At 39.0% G+C, this 18,213-nt stretch overlaps 1 protein-coding gene across 1 annotated transcript; it reads left to right on the forward strand.

The window, feature by feature from the left end:
- On the forward strand, positions 1–17,711 carry CLDN1 (claudin 1). Its single transcript, XM_061413067.1, has 4 exons — positions 1–496; positions 10,336–10,500; positions 13,307–13,391; positions 15,102–17,711. The coding sequence occupies exons 1-4, from the start codon at positions 274–276 to the stop codon at positions 15,262–15,264; spliced, it is 636 nt and encodes a 211-aa protein (XP_061269051.1). The 5' UTR covers positions 1–273; the 3' UTR covers positions 15,265–17,711.
- Positions 17,712–18,213: the final 502 nt, after the last annotated feature.

Below are 18,213 nucleotides of genomic sequence, written 5' to 3' on the forward strand. Positions count from 1 at the left end.
TGCTTTAAATCGCGGCGCCCAGCGGGTCTGCATCTCAGTCGCGGTTCGGGAGCAGCCTCAGCTTCTCGCCTCCGAACCGCAGCGCCGACCAAGACCCGGACCCGGACCCGGACCCGGTCCCAGAGCTTCTCCGACGTCAGCGCAGGGAGCAGGAGTCCCTGAAATAACTTCTTCCGCTAGGCTCCGTCACGCCCGGGAGTCCCGGGTGCGCACCTGCAAACTCCGCCTTGTGCACCTGCTGCCCCTGAGCCAGCGCGGGCGCCCGAGCGAGTCATGGCCAACGCGGGGTTGCAGCTGCTGGGCTTCATCCTGGCGTTTCTGGGCTGGATCGGCTCCATCGTCAGCACGGCGCTGCCCCAGTGGAAAGTTTACTCCTATGCTAGTGACAACATCGTGACGGCCCAGGCCATCTATGAGGGGCTGTGGATGTCCTGCGTGTCGCAGAGCACCGGGCAGATCCAGTGCAAAGTCTTCGACTCCTTGCTGAATCTGAACAGTGAGTGCCTTCCCCACTCCCCAGTTGTGACTCAGGGTGGTATAATGTTAATCGTTCAGTCGTGTCCGACTCTTTGCAACCCCACAGACTGTCGCCCCGCTAGGCTCCTCTGTCCATGGGCTTCTCCAGGCAAGAATACTGGATTGCGTCGCCATTTCCTCCTCCAGGGGATCTTCCCTACCCAGAGATCGAACCCGGGTCTCCTTCATTGCCGGCAGATTCCTTACTGTCAGAGCTACAGGGACCCAACCCCAAATGGCTCCCTTTTGGAGTAGTAGCTATTAAACGGTTCTGTTGTATGGTTACATGTCTGTCAACCTTCAGTGGATCAAGTCTGCTGATCATGTGCCCCGCCATAAGGTAGCAGAGAGAACCCTGGTTTGGGGAAAGGGACAACCAGACCTAAGCTCTAATTTTTCCTCCAACTCCCTAGGGGACACTCTTCTCAAGTGTGAGTTTCATCTTACACACCCATGAGTGGGGTGGCAACTGAGCGAGTGGGAGCCAAACTCGATTTTGAGCTCTTAGGCCTTTCCTGGACATTCTCAGATTCTGTGAAAATTGAAGAACTGTAGGGTTAGGACAAGAAAATGATGTGCCTTGAAAAGTTTGGAGCCTGAAAGCCTCTCCAGTTTGTAAAATTAAATAGATAATGCCAGGTATTAGATATAGCTTTTTTCTCTATCTTTACTGTGAATTATCATGAGAAGAAATCAGATTCCTACATAGACTGTCTCAACCTAGTGTCTTCTCACACTTGAGTTTGAATCCTCTGATTCTTTTGACTTCTGAGATCCAGTTAGTGTGAAGGGGGCTTCCCCAGTGGCTCAGTGGTAAAGAATCCGCCTGCAGTGCAGGAGACCTGGGTTCTATCCCTGGGTCAGGAAGATCCCCTGGAGAAGGAAATGGCAACCCACTCCAGTATTCTTGCCTGGAGAGTCCCATAGACAGAGGAGCCTGGCAGGCTACAGTCCATGAGGCTGCAGACTCTCAGATACGACTGAGGGACTAAACAAGTGTGAGGAAGTCTTTCCCTCCAAAGACTCCTTGAAGAAGTAAGTCTCTTAAGATTCCCCAGAAGGTTTAGCTCTCAGACCAGGAGTCTTCAGAGGAGGTGGATTGTATAGTCTTATTTTGGAAAGTGAAGGTGGGTGGCAGGTAGAAAAAGGATGAGAAGAAAGAGAAGTTCAAAATTATCTCCCTTCATTACCACTAAGGAGATACAGCTGATGAATGCAGAGGTCAGGAGAGAGAGGGCGGGTCTTCTCTGAGTTTCTGTCTTCCACAGAGGAATTTCTATGTAACGAATGCTGGCTTCTTTCTTTCATAAGTTTGGACAGGATTATGTAGAGAGAAATAGTCCTAGATATGGAGGAGGGAGGAGCGACTGGATGGATTTTTTTTTCTTTTATTGTTTTTTAAAACAAAAACTTCTGAGTTTTGTCAGAAATTCACTAAATTCCTGCTTACTTAGGTAATAACAATTCATGGCCAGAGTAGCTTCCTTGAGATATGACATTAGTTGTCCTGAACTTGTGTCTGTCATGCACTTGAACTAACTTGAATAAAAGCTTCCTTAGCCTTTGCCTAGACAAACAAGCCTGCCCACCAGTCCCCTTTGTGTGCTGACAGTAAGCAGTGTTCAAGTCATTGCTCAAGTGTATTCAGTTGCTTTGTCCACCTCCTGTGTGTGGTTTCGTCAAAAGCCATGCCCTTTAGAGTTGTTCACTCTGTTCCAAATCTGTTTAAAACTCTCGAGTACCTGTGGAATTTGTGAGTCAGTGTACACATGGCGGTTTTTAGTGTTGCCATTTCAGCTTTTCAGAGTTCCCATATTAGGATTCTTTTATGCCAAATATAAGGAGTACATTAAGTATATGACTTTATATAATCATTGAATCTCCTCATGGATGGATAAATACGTGTAAGGAATTGTATGGCATTTGGCATGTCAAATTGAAGCACTGCCAGATGGAGATGGTTCTAAGGACAATTCCAGATAGATCTCTGATTCCTCTGATCAAAATGATTCATTTTCTTATTTTTAAGTATCTTTCAAATTATATTTATTCAGCTTCCCTGGGTCTCAGTTGTGTCACTCATGATCTTCGATCTTTTTGGGGGCATCTTGGATCTTTTACTTGTGGCATGTGGAATCTAGTTCCCTGACCAGGAATCGAACCTGGCTCCCCTGTACCGGGAGTGCAGAGTCTTGGCCACTGGACCACCAGGGAAGTACTAGTAGTTCATTTTCAACGTGTGCAAATAGACTTTCCTTTACCTTCCTTAAACAGCCAAATGAAATCAGATCAATCCATGTTGTAAATACTGAAATAGGTTATCCCTACACATGATGATGTGTTAAAATGTTTTATTTTCATTTATACCTAGTTATCATAACTGTTATGATTTTTAAAGCTATGATGGAAGATATGAACACTACCTTTCCTCTACCCATTTTGGAGATTGCTTTCTGATGAATTTTTTTTTTTTTTAACTCCATGTCAGTTCCTATTTTCCTTTTGGTTAATGCCAGAGTTTATCAAAGGTGGGGCTGAGGCCTTTCTCTCAAAACTGGCTCCCAGAAGAGAGAGCCTTGACTCACAGGTATACTTCCCAACCTGCCAGTGACTCACTAGATGCCTTTGGATGGAGCCCAGAGAACCTACCTGTCTCTGTTCTCCACCTGGACAGTTGTGCTCACGCCCACCTGATGTAGAGACCTGGGAGGTGATTCACTGGCTGTTTTTGGTTTAGTACTGTGATATTCAGAGGTGAACAGGCTTATCTGTACATATAACTAGTGTTCCTTGAAACAAGTCGCACTCCACAAAGTGCTTTTAGGTGAAAAACTTAGAAGTTTCTTAAAATTGTAGTTTGTTCTCTTTGCCAGTGGAGCCCACTTGGCAATTTACAGCTCAGATTCTGGGATTTTTAAAGGTTATAGCACTAGATGTGTTAAAAATCCCTGGTTCCCCTTCTCTAACTAGTGTCAGCTGCAAAGAGCTCATGGCAGTGTTTAAAGGGATACAGTGTACTTAAGGCAATGTCAAAAGTGAGATACAGCAAGGCTTCTTTAGATGGTTCTTGCAAAGCAGTTTATGAAAATGTAACTGGGGAATTTCCTGGGTAAGCAAATAATATACCATGGATTGTGGTTTTACCATGGCTAAGACAGTTTCACTTCCATCCAAGAATGGATGTTTATTGACACTGATGACTGATAGTTGGAATATGCAAAAGAGAGTGCCAGATAGAGTTGATTTTCTTGATTAAACTGTATGTCTTGCCTTGTTTTGATTCATTTTTCAAACTTTTGGCAAGCTAGTTCCTATTTCATGTGCTTAGTTAATTGCTTCTCCTGGCTTGACTTTAATAGCTAGAGCTGTCCAAAGATTGGGTTGCCCCAGGAGGTTGCATGGTGGGAGGTGTGCAGGCAGAGGAATAAATAAGTATTTTGAAGGAATGCTGTAGGGAAAATCCAAGTCCCAGACAAATGGGAGGTTAGGCTAGACTCTCTGTAAGTCTCATCTAAACTTAGGATTCTGCAATTTGTTTACAAGCTCCTCTGGCCTGTTCAACTTGCTTTACGTGAATCCACATGTGTGTAGGTGTGCTTTAATGAGTATTGGTTGTCGGTGAAGTTTCCCAGAACTCTCACCATGATGTCAGACTCAATCAAATAATAAAATCACTGACTTGGACGGTCTTTGATGCAGAGGCAGAGATGAGGGCACCTCCTTACACTTCTCTAGACTGCATTAGGCCTGCTGAACCACTGGTGTTTAAGGGGCCATTTGTGTTCAGATCTGTTTTGAGAATTAGTTCTGATTTTTGGAATGATGAAAGTCAAAACCCAAATGCAAACTTGAATACTCAGTTCTGACCCTGGTTCTACCCTAATTAGCCATGTTTATAATGGTGAGCCACTTGATCCCTCTGGACTGTAGTTTCCCTACTTGTAAAGTAGGGCAGAGTGGGGCGGAACAGGGAGATGAATCCATGAGTCATTCATCCATTCAACCAGCATGAGCCGGGCCCTATCCTTGTTCCTAGAAATGCAGCTGAGATGATGGATAATGTGCAAGTATTGATTCCTTTCAGTGCCAACAGTCTTTGTTACTAATTTCAGTGATGCAAAGGACATAGGCAAGTGGCAGAGTTTAGGCTTCCTTGATTGGAGTGATGACTAAGTGGCACAGAATTAACAGAGAAGTGTACATTTAATCATGAGACAATTTCTCTTAAGAAACAAAGATAGTAAAAATGTTTGGAACATCCTGAAAAGTGGTTAAGTCCTGCCTTATCCCAGACCATAGTTATTGACTGTGCTGGAGTCTTGAGGGCACACCCAGTGGCCACCAGTTCATACATCAATCAAATGGAAATGCTAACAGTGAAGACTCTTGAGAAACTTTGAACTTGACTAAAAGTGAACAATTTAATAAGTGAAGATGTCATGGGAGTATAGCTCTGTGACAGTCTGTGATGAGTTCATTTAATTGCAGAAGAGAAAAGAGGATTTTTGTTCTAGTCACCCAGTGGTCAGTTTATCTACTTAATACTTGTTAAGCAACTTGATACAAAGAGGGACTGCATGAAGATAGAGATAAAATTAAAATCTTCTTTATTTATGACATATAATAGGGTAATAATATAGTAATATGGCTAGTAAATAGCATGAACAATGCCAGGTATTTAAAGAAGTTCTGCTGCTTGTGTAGTAAGACTTTAGAAATGCTTTAGAAAAAAAAAAAAAATTCCACTGACTTGTCTCTGCTTGTCTTTCTACGCTTATGTAGATTAACCTCACTGTAGTAGATCAGTAACTTCTAACTCATTTCTTGTCTCGTAAGTAGAGATCTTTGTAAGTATGTTTTCAAATTATACTTTCAGGTTGCAAGTGTTAAGAACTCCTTAGGGAGTCTTTAATCTCAAGATTATCAGTCTAGCTAAGTGTAATTAAAAGACCGCCTTCTCCATGTACTGCTGAATAATTATGAGGAACAATAAATAGTGTACCTTTTTGAATGTTTGCTAACCATTTTCTCCAAAGACAGCTTTAATCGGTGGTAATAATATTGTAGAGGCAAATTTAATGGGCCAGAAAGAAACATACTTGCTTCAGACTGGAGCCACTCAGGTCAACTCAGAGTTAATAGTTCAAGACTTTATCTCTCTGGCCTAAAATATTTGGTAGCTTTCAAATATTTCTCAACTTCTCTGCCCTGCTGGTCATTGTTCCACCAGAAAAAAAACTTCATCTTGGAAGCTCATTAGATGCATAATTTAGAAAATTTTTTTAAATTAGATTCGGTTAAACAAAAAGTATGATTTTTTTTCTCTGTAGATGAATTTCTAGCTTTTAATAATCTAAACTAGATCTGGCTTTATGTAGCAAGATTTTAGTATCTTGAGGCTTTCTAAGAGGTGTTTCTCAGTGTTATTTCAAAAATTAAGCTTAACACAAAAGGTATTTTTACCTATTAATATGAATTTTTAAAAGATAAAGACATATTAAAATTTAAATTAATTGATCCCAGATTGAATAATCCATGAAGCTTGCGAGGTACTGTTAAGTGCTTTGAATAGAAATATGAACAAATATTTGGCCAAGTTATCAAGGAGCCCACAATTACATATTTTAGCTCTCTGACTTAAAAGACTTCTATAAAACGTTAATTTGAAGGATTCATCTGGTTCCAGCTTAAAACTGTGCAATTTAGATTCTATCTGCATGTAAAACCCTCATAACTTGTAACACTTGTTTACTTTGACTTGTAATCCACCATTACATGTGCCCAACTAGTGAGTTTTGATGCTGTTATGATTCTCAGCCTTTTTTCCCTATGTTTACATTTCTCCCCACATATCACTATAGTTAAGAATTCATCCAAATATCTCCAGTGATGCAAGATGAGATTATGTGTTTGATGCCCATCTAGTATTGTAAAATACAGACATCTCCTAAGCCAGTGGATGTCAGGACGTAAATGAAAAAATACTGCTTCACAAAATAACAGTATTGCTTTTTATCAGATTTTTTAAAATGAAATATGATCTCCTTGCAATATATGGTTTATATGATTCCTGAGTATAGGTTTTCCCCCATTTTCTCCGTTATTTTTGTGCATTATGCATATAATTCTTTATACTATAAGACTTACTAGGGTTTGTAGCACACAGAACAAAATATCTGTTCCTTTCCCCTTAGAAATTTTGTAAAGTAGTGGAAAGAATAAATGGGGTGTGAATTAAATGTGTTTTCTTTGAGAACTGAAAGGAGAACAGACTCCGAGATGAAGACTGTGAAAACGAGATAATCCCAGGCGAGTGCAGGTGGAGCCCTGAAGTGGTTGATCCACGTACACTCTCTGCCTGGGTGGTTTTATGCAGGCCTGACTCAGGAGCTTGAGGCCCAGCAGACTCCTCGTGAAGAGTACCTTGTGATCCAAGCGCTCAGACCTGCTGGGCTGGTGGCCTGCTGTTTATACATGAAGTAAAGATCAGAACGGTTATAGAAGCTGGATCTGGTTTGAAGCCCTACAACTCAAAGTAGAAAACTTAGACATCAGAGAAAGCAACCAAAGTGGTGAATAAAGGTTGGAAAATTGAGCTTAGTAGACAGACAGAGCAAAAAGTAGTTGAGAGAAGTAAAACGCTATACATATTTTTTACCCTGTCAGAGGAAGACAGGGTAAAAAATCTTTTCATTCCTCCTTTAAGACACTAAATGGCTTCTGCTCACATTTAGAATAAACTCCAAAACCCTTTCCCTAGCTTGCAAAATCGTACTTGATAAATGCCTTCTGCTTACCTTGCTAACCCTTTTCATTTTACTTTCCACATCCAAACATCCTCCAATAGTGGCTAGCTTTCCCAGTTTGCCAGGATTGAAGACCGTCTCAGAAGGCAGGACTTGTAGTTTTAAAACCTAGAGAGTCAGCCAAAATGGATGAGTGGTCACCCTGTCCTCCACGTGAATCATCTCTGTGACTTTCAGCATCTCCTTTTCCAGTGTTCCTTTGACTGAAATGCTTTCTTTCTGAGTGGCACTTAGGACCCGATAAGAAATCTCTGTTTCTGTAGAAGAGGTTATTTATGTAGAAGAGGCTATTTATTTTATTTTTTATTTTCCTTCTGAGCATGATTGCCTTTGCAAAACTGTTGGCAAACCAGAAGGAAGGACACACCATAATTATGGAGTCCTTGGTACTTTTCTCTTCATACCAGAGTATCGTTTGTGATTCCAAGGGAGGTTTCACAATAATCTTATAAGCAGCTATAGTTCCTGGACATGAAACAACAGACGGGTTTCAAATAGGGAAAGGAGTACGTCAAGGCTGTATATTGTCACCCTGCTTATTTAACTTATAAGCAGAGTACATCATGAGAAACGCTGGGCTGGAGGAAGCACAAGCTGGAATCAAGATTGCCAGGAGAAATATCAATAACCTCAGATATGCAGATGACACCACCCTTATGGCAGAAAGTGAAAGGGAACTAAAAAGCCTCTTGATGAAAGTGAAAGAGACAAGTAAAAAGTTGGCTTAAAGCTCAACATTCAGAAAATGAAGATTGTGGCATCTGGTCCCATCACTTCATGGGAAATAGATGGGAAAACAGTGGAAACAGTGTCAGAATTTATTTTTCGGAGCTCCAAAATCACTGCAGATGGTGATTGCAGCCATGAAATTAAAAGACGCTTACCTCTTTGGAAGGAAAGTTATGACCAACCTAGACAGCATATTAAAAAGCAGGGACATTACTTTGCCAACAAGGTCCATATAGTCAAGGCTATGGTTTTCCAGTAGTCATGGATGTGAGAGTTGGACTATAAAGAAAGCTGAGCACTGAAGAATTGATGGTTTTGAACTGTGGTGTTTGAGAAGACTCTTGAGAGTCCGTTGGACAGCAAGGAGATCCAACCAGTCCATCCTAAAGGAGATCAGTCCTAGGTGTTCTTTGGAAGGGCTGATGCTGAAGTTGAAACTCCAATACTTTGGCCCCCTGATGTGAAGAGCTAACTCATTTGAAAAGACCCTGATGCTGGGAAAGATTGACGGCAGGAGGAGAAGGGGACGACAGAGGATGAGATGGCTGGATGGCATCACTGACTCGATGGACATGAGTTTGGGTGGAGTCCAGGAGTTGGTGATGGACAAGGAGGCCTGGCATGCTGCGGTTCATGGGGTCACAAAGAGTCAGACACGACTGAGCAACTCAACTGAATTGAACTGATAGTTCCTGGTAACCCATGATCCATGAAACGTGTTTTGATTCAGAAATTCGTGTGCCAACCTTCAATCTTCAAATAAGTGTATAAGTTGGGTGCACACTTGCCCACATGCATTTATGGGGAAGTGAATCAATGAGGGGAGCATGAGAATGCCTTTGGTTTGCTTTGTAATTAAATCAAGTAAAAATTTATCTTGGCTTCCCAAATATCTCTCATATACAGTCAAAAAATGTCTTTAATACTTTCAGAAAGAGGTTACTATGATTTTATCATAGATTGCCTGACTATGGCAAGGATGGAAATATTAACAAATTTAAATAAATTGATGTTTTAGAAATCTTTACCATTAATTATGATTTTTAGCCTAAATTCTCAACCCTAAAAATACTGACACTGAGCCTAAGTCTAAATTAGATACTGAGATATAAAACCTTTCTATCATGTCATCTAGTTTTGAGACCATTAGGAAGTCAATTGTTCCAACTTCTTGGTTACAGATATCATCATTCATACTTTACATAATAAAAACATGGTCCCAAAGAATAGTAACTGGCTTACCCATAAAATAGCACACTTTGTTATTACAATGTAAATATTTTTTATATTTGCATAAAGACTTGTCATATGTTAACACTGTCAAAGAGATAATGATCTTTATTTGATGGTGGAAATAAATCTAAAGTTAAACTCATCTAACCAGTGTAGTTACAACTCACTTTTCTTTGAGAATCTGTGCCTCAGATTTTTTTGAGAATTTCTTTGAGAATTTATGCCATAGGGATGGCAACACGCTTTTACTCTTTAATATATTTACTGGCATATCTCAAACCTAACCCTATATATTTGATCATGACTTAGTATACCAATGACAAGAACAAGAAATTAGAAAATTAGTGGAAGCCTAAGAAGTGCTACATTGAATTGTCAGCCATTTTACAACATAGTAATTTAAATGGTTTTAAACACCAGTGATATTTCTGAATATAAACCTACTGTGTTCCAAAATAACATCTCAAAGGCTATTATGTTTTGTTCTGAGAAAATGGTTTTCAGATCTCCCACCCCACCCCCATTACTGGATTTATGTGTTGCTTATCCAGCCAAGACAATCTATGAGAAATTCATTTCTTGTCTTCCAAATTCACCCACCCAGATTTTCCCCAGCTTGATGACTGGAGTGTAAAGCTGTTGACTGCTACCAAGATATATTGTAAACCATTTAAAGTATAAATGGTTTAACATTAAGGATAATGTATGATTGTTATTTCAGAATTAAAATTCTCCAGTAGTAAGAATTAACAATGTGTTATAAGCCTATTCAACCAAATCATTAATTATTTTTCAGAGGATTTTGAATTTAATGTTGAAAACATAAACTGTTAGAGCTGGAGGAATTCTTATTCATCATTCAGCCAGATAGTTGTTTTTCTGGAGGAGAAACTGTGTGGGTTTCCTGCAAAGGCATCACTGGAACTGGGGTCTCCTGACTCCTGGTTGTTTTCTGTCTTCCATACAACATTGAAATGTACGTGGTCTTCTACAACTCTTCTCTTGTTGGTCTAGGCATGATTGTTACATGTTCTAAAATGTTTTTTGTCAGGCACTTTGCAAGCAACCCGTGCCTTGATGGTGATTGGCATCCTGCTGGGACTAATAGCCATCTTTGTGGCCACCGTTGGCATGAAGTGTATGAAGTGCATGGAAGACGACGAGGCACAGAAGATGCGGATGGCTGTCTTTGGGGGCGTGATCTTTCTTATTTCAGGTAAGAGAGGCCCTGTCCCTCTTAGACCTTATTAAACTCTTTCTGATGTTTTTAAAGGTCTAGTTTTTGGCTTCCTTAGATCACGTTGGCTTTATTGCTCTTGAATCAATTGAATTCAGTTCCTTTAAAATAGGAAGACATAGAAACTTTAAACCCAGTTGACTTTCACTTTCTCAAATGGGAACTGCATAAAAATCTGAGATCTACATTCACAGCGGATAGGTCTATTCCCTGAGGTTTCAGGTGCCAACTGATTCATTAGAAACAGTCTCCTTAAGTGAAGGGAGAGATTTTTTTCTATCTAGCAAATACTGAGAACCAATTCTGTGTAATTCAGAAAATTTCTGTGGTGTCTCTACTGATACTACATGGGAAAGATGGGGAATGGTGAGAGAGAACATGAAGAAGGTGTAATCATACAGGTATAAATGAATGGAATGAATAGGGCTGGGATTATTGGAGGAAGTGGAGGACATTATTCCATGTAAGCAGTACTGATTCTGGAATGAACAGGTTTTACCCATAGATCAATGAGGAGAAAGGGCATTTGGAGTTCAGGTGGAATGTTGGAATGGTAGGAAATGAGAAAAAATGAGTTAAAAAAAGAAAATAATACAGAAAAGTCTTGGAATAAAAACCTTGATAAAAGAGTGAGGTTACATTCTCCATAGAAAATAAATATGTATTTATTGCTTTATTCAAATCTTATTATGTGACCTTTGAGAAAATGAGAGCCAGAACAGGACATGACAGTTCATTTGTAAAGTCTTATAATAAAGTTAATATTAAATAAGATAATGTGTGCATATAAAATTGTGTATGTATATAAAATAATAGACTATTATATGTCATATATAGTAGGTGTCTATTGTTTTGAAATAGACTATTACATATGCTTTCCTGATGGCTCAACTATAAAGAATCTGCTTGCCAATGCAGGAGATATGGATTTGATCCCTGGGATGGGAAGATTGCCTGGAGAAGGAAATGGAAACCCACTCCAGTATTCTTGCCTGGGAAATCCCATGGACAGGGGAGCTTGGCAAGCTATAGTCCATGGGGTCACAAAGAGTTAGACATGACTTAGAGACTAAACAGCAACAATAAGACTATTACATAAACTATATATGGGAGTCTATTGTTTTTGGAAATGACATTAGTAGTATAGTCTACCACTAGGAAAAACTAGAATTAGATTTTTTCCTCATTTTCTCTTTAAGAAAAGTATGTGGGTTTCATGAACAATGAAGGAAGAATGCCTGTGGCTTTACTAAACATTTGGTTACAGACTATTCAAATTACTACTGCAGAGCATTTTATTCCCAACACTTAGGTTTTACACCAAAGGCTAAGAACACACTTACTGAGTAGAACCTGTCCTCTGCTAATCTTCTAGTTACTCCTGTCCACCACTGTGCAGTCTCACAGACTCCCTAGGAGTGAGGGTTGCCAAGTTCCAGAGTATTCATATTTTCTACTGAGCAGCCAAAAGCAACAGTGTTTTCTTTCAAGTATTAGAGGCAATTAGGTTGGACCACTTTTTTTGTAGGAGGAAGAGGGCAGTGGGTGTAGCATAGAAATATTAATCTGTCTAAATTGATGAATTTTTAGACTGACTGTGTGCTAAGTCACTTCAGTCGTGTCTCTTTGCAACCCTATAGTGACCCTATATACTATAACTTGCCAGGCTCCTCTGTCCCTGGGATTCTTCAGGCAAGAATACTGGAGTGGGTTGCCATGCCCTCCTCCAGGGGTTCTTCCTGACCTAGGGATCGAAACCTGTGTCTCTTACATCTCCTGCATTGGCAGGCATTTTCCTTAACACTAGTGCCCCCTAAGCCCAGACTATAAAAAGAAATTATTTAAGTTCTTTGGATAAAAAGATTGAGGTACTATATACTTATTTTAATAAATGATACAGTAGATTATTTTGACTAAGTGGTTTCTGTGGGGTTTCCCAGGTGTCTCAATGGTAGAGAATCCACCTGCTAATACAGGAAATGCGGGTTCAATTACTGGGTCTAGAAGATCTCCTAGAGAAGGAAATGGCAACCCACGCCAGTATTCTTGCCTGGAAAATCCCATGGATAGAGGAACCTGGCAGGCTACAATCCAGACAAAGACTGAGCATGCACACAGGCACTGAAATGTGAGAGGCATGAGAAATTGAGAGTGTGCTGCATACATTGATCTGATGTGGCACCTCAGTGAATCTCATGGCAAGACCTGGAACATCTGGCCAATAGGGGTGTAGGGATTTAGGTGATTGGTGTACTCTGAGCCAGGTCCAGTGTGTTCCTGCTATCTAGCTATTTACATTCATTTTGATCCTTCAGAAATGTGAATTTTGCATTTTGGCCAAGAAGAATGTAGAGGAGTTTTCATCTTCCCTTTTGTAAGCTTTACTAATAAGGACTTTGGTTTTATCAAAAGTAGTCTAGCACACTAATTTATAACAATCTATATTAAAGAGATCTTAAATGACATGAATTTCCTGAATGTTTCCAAAAGAATGTTATTTGTGCCAGGGACCTTAAACTGTAAGTGAATAAGATGACATGAACAGTCAAGTGCCTAACTCCAACCTAGTATTTTTGTCTGTCTTAAGAGAACACTTATACAAAATCATGTTTGAACCTCTGTTCATCCTAAATTAATGTCATCTGAATTAAAATGGACTAAATTTAAAATGTCAGCATTATTGATGAAATTTTATTCTTGTAAAATACTTATAAATTTAATGAGCCATGCATTTATGCTCAGTGTTCCATGGTGATTAACAGTCTTTTGTTTTGAATTTCCATAGGTCTGGCTATTTTAGTTGCCACAGCATGGTATGGCAATAGAATTGTTCAAGAATTCTATGACCCCATGACCCCGGTCAATGCCAGGTAATGATAGTCACATATAAAATTGTTTATTCTCTGAGAAAATACCCTTTTATGTTCTGCAAAGTCCAGTTACTATGGTAACTTCCCAGACTTGCTATCCAGCATTTTATGGAATTTTTGCCAAAATTGAAAATAACTTGAATGGCCTGTGACATGTTAAAAATAGTTTGATAATTACTTTAATCGCATGTATTGATGACAAAATAAACCTCAAAGTAGAAAAGGTGTATACTTTCCAAATGTATGCTAGACCTTTTTTCATATTTTTTAATTTTTTTAATATTAATAAAGACACCAATAGATTTGAAATTTCACTTTTGAAGTATATTCTGATACAACACTTAATTGTGATTATTTGTAACTAAACACAGTTTATGATTGATCAAAAAAACAGTTCTATTATAGAGGTTAATAACCTTTAACAGAAACTTCATTCCTAACAATTTTATTTATGGAAAAAACAATTTTATTTATGAAAAGGATGAGTTACCAGTATGAAATTTTGTGTTTCATCACGTCCATAAAATAATTTTAGAAAGATCATCCTTCTTAATATTGCAAGTTTGGGAAGTTAAAGAGCTGACACTTGGCTCTCATGTAATGACACCCTTTGATCAGAGACAAGGCTCTTTGTGTCACTGTGTTCACTTCTTTAAAGCCTAATAACTATATTCAGAGTTGGGATGTTAAGATGTAATTATTGTTTGTTGAGTGCTAAGATGAATGGATGAAAAATGCTAGTGGTGGAGAGATAAGGTGTGCTTCTTTGTTTATAGTCACCCATGTATAAGAAAACACATACTGCCAGGATGTTGTTGGAACCTATCCCGTAAGACTACAAAGTAGGGACAGAAACTGCTGGAGGTCAATAGGCTAAAAGTTTACCAGTAATGGATATGAAAGCACTTTATAAATTGCCAGGCACTGTATACTTACTTACACTGTCTCACATGATCCTAAAAGCAGTACAGTGAGGAAGATGGGACCATTGGGCTTTAAGAGAAGCAGCCTCTGAGGTTGACACATGGAGTTCATGACCCACAATTCAGCAGCTGAGAGTTTGCATCAGGATTCAAACTCAGACCTTATCATTCTAGATCTGACCCTTCTCTTTCCTTATTGTCGACCATCGGTCACAGATCTTCTCCCAGAAGTATGGCTTAATACATCCACCTGCATCAACTTAATCTAGAACAATCTATGGGTTGTTTAGGAGTTTTTTCTGCAAAACCATAGATCAGATTTCAGTGTTTATCAGGGGTTAACTGTTGAAAAGTCTAATAGTCTCCAAAACACTCTGGTAGTTTTTTTTGTTTTATTTTTTATAGAATACTGTTGTTACTTGGTGATAGCATGACTTGTTGTTTTAGCCTAGGAACCATATTCCAAACCTGACTTTTAAGGTATGTAGCATACTTTAAAAGTCTCCTACACATGGAAAAGTCTTTGGAAATATTTGTGTAATTAACCTGGTGTTACATGCCAAATTGCCTGATCTACTGTTGCAAATTGTCAACAACTGCAATGTGAATGTTCTCGTGTGTGTGTTCACAAACCTTAAAGTACTTCATAAAACTTAAAGGGATCACAGGGGTTTTTTTCCCAGTGGAAAACAATCTGAGTGTGATATTGATTTCATTCTTTAATTGCATTAGAGAAGTTTCCAATGGTTCATTGATTAAGCAAATGAATCACCTTTTTTTTTTTTAGGTATGAGTTTGGTCAGGCTCTCTTCATTGGCTGGGCTGCTGCTTCTCTCTGCCTTCTGGGAGGCACCCTGCTGTGCTGCTCCTGTCCCCGGAAAACAACATCTTACCCAACACCCAGGCCCTATCCCAAGCCAGCACCTTCCAGTGGGAAAGACTACGTGTGACATAGAAGCGAAAGCTGACAATCCTGTTGGAACCAACAAGAAATGGACATTGAAATACTGGCATTGACATTAAGATCTTAGCTTTTGACTCTTGTAGTCTGAACTGTGGTATTACAACAAAAAACATATTTTTTTTAAATATCCATTGCTAAAAATGACTTAGCCTTATCTCCTTTCCTCAATACAGAAGGGAAGCCTTTTCCATTTGTATTACTGCTTCCCACTGAGTAATCATCTCAAATGAGGGGAGATAGCATCCCTTAAATATATATAGATATGTACATAAACATGTTTTTTCTATAAAAAAATTAGTAAGAATTCTTATTCTCATTGTATTGGTACCAGCATTCTTAAAATGTATCTAAAAAGTGAAAAAAAAATTAATTCTTGATTAAGTCATTTATTTGCTATTTTTCAAATTCTTCTTTCTTTATGTACACATACATAATAGGTCAAATATCATTTACCCTCCTTCATCAGCTTTTAGTGTCTTTCACAGAAGACCTGACCTGCTTTACCAAGTATGAATTATTTCAGTTCTTCACATGTGCCCTCTTTAAATGTTTGTATCATATTTTTTTTATTACCATGATCTTTTAGCACTTGCTTCTTCAGCATTCAGTCATTCTTCATGCCTTTGTTTTTTGTGAGGTTGAGCTTAACTCTTGAATCTGATAACACATTTTATATGCCTGTAGTTTAATTCCTGAAGTCAATAAGAGTCTCTTGCAGACCAGAGCTTTGGGAGCAAATCTTTGTGTGTGTGACTAGATGACATGTTCCTGTTGACCTTCCCATACGCCTCCTGTACCCTGACCTGTAACACACTTATTTGCTTTGAAAATATTTGTCCCATTGAGGAACTGTGTGCTGCTTTTCCAAGGATTGTAACACAATTCTATTGATTAAATTTTTTGAGCTACTTATTCAGTTATATGCCCTCCCAAACTACCTTATTCTTGTCCCCTTCCTTAACTGTATTGTTTTCTTGTATAGCTTACCTCTTCCCAGAGAGGAACAGACTGTTTGAATGAAGTACTCGAATTTCTATAGTGATACTCTGATGACAAATATTCTCTCTGTAGCTTATAGGCAAGTCACTTAATCTTTCTCCTCTTTTCCCATCTGTCAAATTGAGATAATGATACTTAACCAGCTGGTAGAGTGGTGTAAGTATTAATTAGTTGATATTATGCTCATTCTTTGAACATGAAATATGCCTAAGTAGTGTTTCTGTTTGCTAAATTGGCTGTTAAGAAGTCGTTGAACCAAACCTACACACAGGTCTTCTCGTGGTTAGGCACCTTCCTCTCTCCTCAGGCCTGCACCTTCCTTTCAGCTGTGGCCACCATTTTGTTGGCACTCTGTTCCATTTTAACAATTGCTCTTAGTTTTCCAGTTTGTGGAAAATAACTCCTTCACTTCAGCAAGATGTTGTAATGGAAAGGGTGTTGACTTCTGTGTCTGGAGACTTGATGAGTCTTGGTGCTATCAATTACAGTGTGAGTTTGGGCAAGGCACAGGTTGCCCTAGATTTATTGCTTCATTTCTAAAGAGAGGATTGTAATGCCTGACCTGCCTACCTCACAGGGCTATTGAGGGGATCCAGTGAGACAGGATACACGTAAATGTGATTTTGTAAGATGAAAAGTATTGTACTGGGGGAAAGAATTTAAGCACATAGATTTTAGACTATTTTTCAAATGACTGAAAAGAGAAATTTTAAGAAATTGATTTCCTGTCTTAACCAACCTCATAAGTGAGGAGACAAATGAATTTCAGCTTGCTAAGTGAAAAAAACTTTAAGGAAGTCTTAGTTTTCTTTGATCAAGGTGGCCTGATGCTTTTTGCGTGGCTAAGATTTTCTCCTTTCAGGAATGCAGACTTGACCTAGAACAAGTTTGCAGATGTAATGGGTAAAATGGAAGTGTAAGTGTTGACCAAAGAATGGAAGATTTTTTGAGTTTTAATAACTTGTAAGGGTATACAAGATGGATATTGGTTAAGTGATGTCATCAGAGGTATTGCTACTAGCTGGCAGCTAACATGGCTAGGATAGGTAGTTTAGAAATATAACTCATAGTGAAACCACCTAGGGGAAGTTATCCAAAGGATTGAATCATAGTACTTGAACCTAGTAAATTTTAGTGTGTCTTCCAAACCTGAAAGTCTGTGCTCCTAGAATGTGTAATTCAAAGAATCTCGGCTACCTTCATAGATCCTACTGATGGGCAAGTATTAATACATGTGATTACTAGTTGGTAAACTCTGAAAAGATATCCATAGTACAAAATGGGCAACAGAATTGTGACACCAGAATCTGTCTGACTTTGATATTTTTGTACTCTACTACCCTACTTGGAAACGGATAGATATTTCAGGGGTTTGTAATGGGAATTTGTATAAAGCATTACTCTTTTTCAATAAATTGTTGTTTTTAATATAAATCTTTAGTCAGTTTATTATTTTTTTAATCATTTATTTCAAGATTGCCTTGCATGGAAGACAAGATGGCTCAGGATAGGATCCAACTTACCATGTATTCCTGGGAAATAGCTATGGTGCCTCTGGGCCACGTGTCAAGTATTTGAGTAACTCCACCCACTGGAATGACCTACTGCTCTCCAACTGTGCTTCTTCCTCATCAAGGGTGATGATAGACGAGAATGTCAGGAGAGATAACTTCATTTCTCTCATCCATAGAAAGGAGACATACTACAATAAATGACTAAGTGATAACGTAGTCAACTGGAAAGCACTGTGAAAACTTAAGTTGTTGTGTTTTCTACAGGTTGGCAGAGTGAAAGACAGCTAGAAATCCATTATTGTTTTTGTAATAATTACCAGGTGGTTCAATGGTAAAGAATCTGCCTGCCAATGAAGGAAATGCAGAAGATGTAGTTTCAATCTCTGGGCTAGGAAGATCCCTTGGAGGCGAAAATAGCAACC

Source organism: Bos javanicus, chromosome 1 (genome assembly GCF_032452875.1).
Source record: "Bos javanicus breed banteng chromosome 1, ARS-OSU_banteng_1.0, whole genome shotgun sequence".
NCBI lineage: Eukaryota > Metazoa > Chordata > Mammalia > Artiodactyla > Bovidae > Bos > Bos javanicus.

Excerpts from the sequence above, each read along its gene's own strand:
- CLDN1 (XM_061413067.1), top strand. The coding sequence starts at position 274 with ATGGCCAACGCGGGGTTGCAGCTGCTGGGCTTCATCCTGGCGTTTCTG. Across the intron at positions 497-10,335 it reads CTCCTTGCTGAATCTGAACA|GCACTTTGCAAGCAACCCGT; the intron begins GTGAGTGCCTTC and ends GTTTTTTGTCAG. Across the intron at positions 10,501-13,306 it reads CGTGATCTTTCTTATTTCAG|GTCTGGCTATTTTAGTTGCC; the intron begins GTAAGAGAGGCC and ends GAATTTCCATAG.